This window comes from Hordeum vulgare, chromosome 6H (assembly GCF_904849725.1).
Source record: "Hordeum vulgare subsp. vulgare chromosome 6H, MorexV3_pseudomolecules_assembly, whole genome shotgun sequence".
In the NCBI taxonomy this organism is placed as follows: domain Eukaryota; kingdom Viridiplantae; phylum Streptophyta; class Magnoliopsida; order Poales; family Poaceae; genus Hordeum; species Hordeum vulgare.
In genome coordinates, this window is record NC_058523.1 from 536946557 (window position 1) to 536953765 (window position 7209).

Sequence of the window (7209 nt, forward strand, 5' to 3'; positions counted from 1 at the left end):
TACTCGAAAAAGCAGGCCAATATCTATATATATCTATGAAAAAGGAAAACATCCATGGTGTCCAACGATTTAACAGGCTGCCCATCAAAATCAAAAGCTTGCTAACGCTAATTACACCGCCTAAAGCAAAACGCAAAAGGGGTTATTCGACTTTGATCTGAGCCAAGCAAGCCACCACATAATACTTCTACCAGCACAGAAGAGACAACAACACTCCATCTATATATGCATTCTAAGAGTACCCTTGTTTTCAAGCCCTACACCGCAGCTCATCCAGACAGATCGGTGCTACTGACCAACGATCAGTGCACCATCTCGCAGTCAAGACACGCAATACACTGGGCCGGCTCGGCGAGGCCGTAGACGTCCTCGATGCAGCTGCTGTGGAATGTATGGTGGCATGACAGGACAGCGATCACTGGGGGAGCGGAGCCGTCGTGCGCAGCACCCCCATGTGCCTCGAACGCTAGGTCAAGCTTGCAGAGTGCGCACCTTGTTCCCAGTGGCTCTGTCTCTGGCGCTTCGTCATCCTCAAACAGAGCTGAAATTGCAATGAGGCAATTACTGTAAGGTCAACAAACAATGCCTGCCTCAAATTGAGAAAATACAAAGAACAGTTATAATTTAAGTGTGAATTCACCAAATTATATTGCTTCTAGTTATTTTATTTTTATTGCAATCATTTTAGTTCCAAGAAGAACTAGAGCTTTACCAGGACCCTTGATGTGAAGCTGCATTTGTGAATTATCCAATTTATATTGCTGCAGAAGCTGCTCTTGCTGCTGGATTATCAGCGCCCTCCTGTAGGCAAGGCTCGAGAGAGCATTGGAAGACTCATTTGCATTCCCGATTTCTAGCTTTGGTACGACCATTGGGCCCGTCGCACCAGCCGGGATGCTGGCCTGGCTTGTGGGCAGAGTTATCTTGGTAAGCTTCTGTTGAATATTGTTTTGTAATTGTTGTCTTGGCAATGTAACCACTGGAGCAACAAACTGATTGACCTGGGTTGTCCTGTTGCCAATAGCTTCTGTAATGACTGGGGCAACCGGCCGACTGATCTGCCGTGTTCTTCTATTGCCAATAGCTTCTGTATTGACTGGAGTAACCAACTGATCAGCTTGCCTTTTTCCTCTGTCAACAGCATCTGTAACTGCTGGAGCAACCAACTGATTGACTTGACTTGCTCCACTGGAAATAGCTTCTGTGATGGCTGCAGCAACTGACTGGTTGACTTGGCTAGTTCCACTGGCAATAGCTTCTGTAATGGCATTCGACTTCTTTGAAAACTCAAGTTGCAGCTGCTGTGCAGGCAATGGATCAACACTGGCAGGACCCTTTCCAAGTTCAGTTTCTGGATTCCCCATAAGCAGCGGAGCAGCTAATTTAGCACCCTTGCTTCTGATAGTGCTTTTCCTTCTTGAAACTAGATCAGAAGAGCCCTTGTCACTCTGCAGCTTCTTTGGTGGAGATGGGATGACAGCACCATCCGATTGATCACCCTGACTAGCGCATTCTTCGTTTCTGTTCTTTTTACCTGGATAATAATAAAACTAATCAAAACTAGGAATACAATATGAATGTCCAAAAAAATAAATAATGAATGATTAAAACGAGTACACAAAGCCTATGGCACATACCACTGCGAACATTTCCATTAACTTTAGAAGCTGAATCTTTATCAGCCTGTGAGTTAGTAACTCTGGAGCGCTTGGCAGTAGGGTTGGTTGCAGAACTTGCTCGCTTCAGGTCTTCACTCAGAACAGCAGGCTGGGTAAGAGGTTTCCAAGCAGATTTAGTCACTTCCTGAGGAGTTCGTGCACGGGTTACAGTGGGCCGTGCTGCATCTAACTGGATGCCAAAGCGAGCATCTGGAGTACTTCTATTGCTGCTTGTGCTATCGACTCTTTTCTTCGCATCAGGTGTAGCAGCAACCGCAGGAGGTATACGGGTCATAGACCGAGTAACAGGGCGAAACACCTTCTGATAAGCAGGTGTGCTGCATGATGGCTCAGAGTGGCCGGCATCGCTGCTCACTGGAATGGAAATCAAAGCAAGAGGTTACAAATATTACCATTGAGCATGTCCTGGGGAGGTGTACTCATAGGTGAGTACTAACTTGATGGAAGTGAAAAGGCAATAATTTGATAAAACTATTTTTAGCCTTCCTTGGAAACAAAACCACACAAATTTTATGCCACTTGCAACTTAGTAAAATGGAAAACAGATTTTAACAATACATTGGTTTTCCGGTGACAAAGGCTGGCATTTGTACATATCGATTTGGCTTCCAATAAAAAACACAGTATGACGCAAATGGATTAGGTAAGATGGAGAAGAGTTACACACAGAATAAATGGATTAACTCATAATCTGTTAAGGCGAATTGATGGGTAAGATAAATTAAATTAATTTGACAAAATGAACTGTAGGCCGGTCACAGGCTATGGCAGAGATATAACATCAGTCTAAATAACAGCATTGTACCTATTAAACCCGAGTAAACTAATTCATAATGGGAAACAACTAATTCTCAGCATTCTGGTATCTTTTTCAAGATCCCAGCATGAATAAATATGGGAATCTTAACGTTCGGTACCGTTCCCGCGCACTTAGGACCCTGGGCCTGGTCATGCACGGCATGCAAGGTATAACAAGAAGATGACGTGGATGGCGGATTCGCGCGGAAGTGCGGCAGTACTGTCCAATAAATATGACTTCTGCACACTAGTAAACATAAAGAACGCTGCCACCATAAACCTAAACAACACTACCCCCTGAAGAAAATGATCAGCTAAATTACAACCTATTAAGAATCCTGCAACAGTTTTTTCATGGAGGAAATCACATCCCACTGCACATTCCTGAACCTAAGACCCAGCCACGAGAATTCTTGCACAACATAAATCATCAAGTGAATAAAAATCAATTCCAAAGTTCCCTAATTCAATGGTAAACCAACCCAAGAAACATCTGAACCATTTCGCAAGGGCCAACTTCCAATTCTGATGCTCCACCTGTAATACCACCGCCGCCCAATTCAAGAAACACCTAAATAGCCTACCTATCGCCGTACATCAGCAGGGTGGCAAGCCTCCCAAGCCAAAATCCGGGCCCGATTCCGTACCACCCGACGACAACCCTCCGTTCAAAGCACGAGAACCACTCAATCGGGGCGACATCGGCATCCGATCGCGGCTCTGCCCCCAAAACCAAATCCGCACGCCCCCATCAGCCGCGCATCTAAATCGGAATCCCCCGGGCAAAGAACCGGCACGCCGCCGCAATCAGCCAGACGCATTGCGTCGGAGCCGCCACCCCGCGCCCCCCCGAAACCCGCCGCGGAGGGCCGGCGCCGATAATAAACCCCCAATCAGCCCGAAAAAGCCCCCCTGCCCGCGGGGATTGGCCCCGTTCTTACCGCTGATGGCGGCGGCCGCCGGGCGGCCCCCGGGGACGGACGCGCGCGGCATTGGATCGGCGAATCGGCGGCGCAATCGCTGGAAATCCGAGGAGAAAGCCCTAAATTCGCCTGCTTGTTTTCCTCTCCCCCTTTTTCCTGATTTTTTTCCGGGGAGGAGGCAGAGTGGGAGGGGAAGAGAGAAGGGGGGAGGGGAGAGGGGGGGCTTAGGAGATGGCGGGTTATATAGGCTTCGGATGTGAGGCGTACGCCCTGGGCCCACTGTTCAGGTGGCGATGGGTCTATGACCTCACGGGGCTTCTTGGCCCAGCTGGAAGTAGCAGTCTAGCACTAGCATAGCGTGCGACGGTGATAAAAAGGGAGAGTGCTCTGCACCGGCGCACCGGACTGACAATTCTTTCTCACTCTAAAGAATTCTTCTCAGTCATATTCCCTCCTCGATGAAAATTTCTACCATGAAACAGTGTTGAGAAAAACATGTTCCTAAGTATTTAACCCCTTTGTAGAAATTTGGACAAATAAGCGAACGGATTTATTTTCCAACATCGTAATGCATTCTATAACTATATGTATTGTGCAAATGCAATCCATGATTGACACCACACGTGCATAGGCGTGCACTTTTATCACACGCCGTAAATAAGACGGAGATCTATGGCACGGTCTACCACGTGCGGCGGTTGTTACTAGGGTGTTAGAGCCACGTGTGGTAGGGGGTTCCGTTATTACTGTCGAATGCGTGATCTTTTGGTAAATACACTTTTCATATACAACTTAAATTCAACCCCCTGGTGATATTGTGCTGTATGTTAATCAGCGCGGATCAAAGTGAAGTAACGCCTACACGTGAGTATCCTCATCCTCTCACATTATTTGGCTTTACTAAAGTCCTTCAACACTCTGAATGGCAACGGTTAGTCTATAGTGTTGCCTTACCAATTAATGAATGTTCATAAATATGGTGTTCGAATTAAATAAAAAAATAGTTTATGAAGATAATAAATCTTGTACAATAGAGAAACATGATTATCTCTTTGAAAGTGTGATTAGCACCTTAAGTGGGTTTTTGGTGTAGATGACATATATGTGGTGCGGGCTAACATTGTTTGTTGATGGTGTAAACGGTATGCTAGTACATAAGGTTGCAACCGAAGGTGTATGGTGCCCCACCCCCTAATTGGCAAAAGAGAAGAAAGGTGGCATGCATCATATATACATCTTTTACTTTTGCTTTTGAGCATAGGAAAACTGCGAACGGGGCACAATGATGAACTTGGAGTGGTAACATGATTGCCTACATATAGCCAAATGCACATCATATATGTTCTATTCATATGCCACCATAAAGTCCTCATGAAAACACCATTGTAGAAACATCATTTTAATGCATTTATGTGTGGTTTGCAACTTCTGTGTTGTGTTTCGGGGCAACCGAAATGCAAACAATATTCCAGAGTAGCTTCTAACGAAAGGCTAGAGAGTGCAGTGGCTACTATACTTTTCAAAAATGTCTTTGAAACATCGTGTGAAATCCAGGCAGGGACCCTCTTCTGAAACTTACGAAGGATGCTGCGGAATGTTTCAATGTGCTTGTACCACATCGAAATTTAGTTGGATTGTAAAAATCCCACCTCTTTTTCCACACACTTTGAATAGAGTTGTTATATCTCTTACTCCATTTTTCTTGAGCTATAATCCTTTAAGATCTCTGAATCCCTGCAACAATCACATCCATCCTTTGCTAGAAAAGAAAAAAGAGTGTCTAATCTACATCATCACCAAAGGGAATTATGACCCCCTTTGAGTTCATCTTTGGCATGTTACTCTTGGAGGTTGGAGACTGAAAGGACGTGGATATCTCCTAGAGAGGGGGGTGAATAGGCACTTTAAAATATTTACTGTTTAGGCTTGAGCAAATCCGGAATAAAACTAGTGTTTAATTTGTCAAGCACAAAACCTAAAACAACTAGGTTCACCTATGTGCACCAACAACTTATGCAACAAAAGGTAAACAACTACGTGATAGAAGGATATATAACATGAAACAATATGGCTATCATAAAGTAAAGTGCATAAGTAAAGGGCTCGGGTAAGAGATAACTAAGGCACACACAAACGATGATCTATCCCAAAAAATTTCACAACCTTGCGGATTCTAATCTCTGTTTGGAGCGGTGCGGAGGCACAATGATCCCAAATATGCCACTAAGGCCATCACAATCTCCTCACGCCATTGCACAATGCAAGATGCGGTGATTACACTAAGGGACCCCTGAGGGCGGTCACCGAACCCGTAGAAATGGCAACCCTTGTGGGAGGTCATCGAACCCGTACACTTTGGCAACCCATGGGGGCGGTCAAAGGAACCCATACAATTTTCTCGAGGCAATCTCCACAGCCTAATTGGATACCGTGACACTTAACTGGAGCTTTACACCATGATGATTGAGCTTCGAGGCAACACCAACCGTCTAGGGTGCCAAAGCACCCAAGAGGCACAAGCTCTAGGGTGCTCAAACACCCAAGAGTAATAAGCTTCTCAAACTTCACTTCCACGTATCACGTGGAGAATTCAAACCTATGCGCCAAATGCAATGGCAAGAACACACGAAGTGGTCAAGTCCCTCACTCCCTAATAGCACCACCACAACAAAAGCTATGGAGGAATATGAGAGCAAGAACAAAGAGCTCACTAAGAATTCCAACATCTAGATCCAAGGGGTTCCCCTCACATAGAGGAGAAAGTGATTGGTGGAAACATCGATCTAGATATCCTCTCTCTCTTTTCTCTCACGAACTAGTAAGAATCATTAGAGGGTTTGAGAGTTAGCAAGCAGGAAGAAGGTCAACAATGGAGGACACGAGCTCAAAGGATAAGATCCATTGGGGATGAAGACCCCCTTAAATAGGCCCTCCAAAATCGAAATGTTATGGCCATAGCCCGCACATAAGTGGCACTACCGCTCCGGTGAACGGTACTATCGCTCGAACAATAGTACCCATAGAGCAGTGCAATCGCAGGAGCCACAAGGCAGTAGTGCTGCCGGATTAGTACTACCGCTCTGTTGGAAATATGCCCTAGAGGAAATAATAAATTAGTTATTATTATATTTACTTGTTTAGAGTAATCGTTTATTATGTTGGAATTATGCCCTAGAGGCAATAATAATATAGTTATTATTATAATTCCTGTATCAAGATAATCGTTTATTATCCATGCTATAATTGTATTGAATGAAGACTTATATACATGTGTGGATACATAGACAAAACACTGTCCCTAGCAAGCCTCTAGTTGGCTAGCCAGTTGATCAAAGATAGTCAGTGTCTTCTGATTATAAACAAGGTGTTGTTGCTTGATAACTGGATCACGTCATTAGGAGAATCACGTGATGGACTAGACCCAAACTAATAGACGTAGCATGTTGATCGTGTCATTTTGTTGCTACTGTTTTCTGCGTGTCAAGTATTTGTTCCTATGACCATGAGATCATATAACTCACTAACACCGGAGGAATACTTTGTGTGTATCAAACGTCGCAACGTAACTGGGTGACTATAAAGATGCTCTACAGGTATCTCCGAAGGTGTTAGTTGAGTTAGTATGGATCGAGACTGGGATTTGTCACTCCGTGTGACGGAGAGGTATCTCGGGGCCCACTCGGTAATACAACATCACACACAAGCCTTGCAAGCAATGTGACTTAGTGTAAGTTGCGGGATCTTGTATTACGGAATGAGTAAAGAGACTTGCCGGTAAACGAGATTGAAATAGGTATACGGATACTGAC

General features: G+C 44.7%; 1 protein-coding gene across 1 annotated transcript; it reads right to left on the bottom strand.

The window, feature by feature from the left end:
- Positions 1–3599, bottom strand: LOC123403714. Its single transcript, XM_045097627.1, has 4 exons — positions 3419–3599; positions 1638–2033; positions 713–1534; positions 1–541 (listed from the first exon to the last, which is right to left on the bottom strand). Exons 1-4 carry the CDS (start codon positions 3468–3470, stop codon positions 303–305), a joined length of 1509 nt encoding a protein of 502 aa, XP_044953562.1. The 5' UTR covers positions 3471–3599; the 3' UTR covers positions 1–302.
- Between the last annotated feature and the right edge of the window lie 3610 nt (positions 3600–7209).

Coding starts and splice junctions, on each gene's coding strand:
- LOC123403714 (XM_045097627.1), bottom strand. CDS start 3,470: ATGCCGCGCGCGTCCGTCCCCGGGGGCCGCCCGGCGGCCGCCGCCATC. Junction 1,535..1,637: donor TAATGGAAATGTTCGCAGTG/GTATGTGCCATA, acceptor ATTATTATCCAG/GTAAAAAGAACAGAAACGAA. Junction 542..712: donor GCTTCACATCAAGGGTCCTG/GTAAAGCTCTAG, acceptor TTGCAATTTCAG/CTCTGTTTGAGGATGACGAA.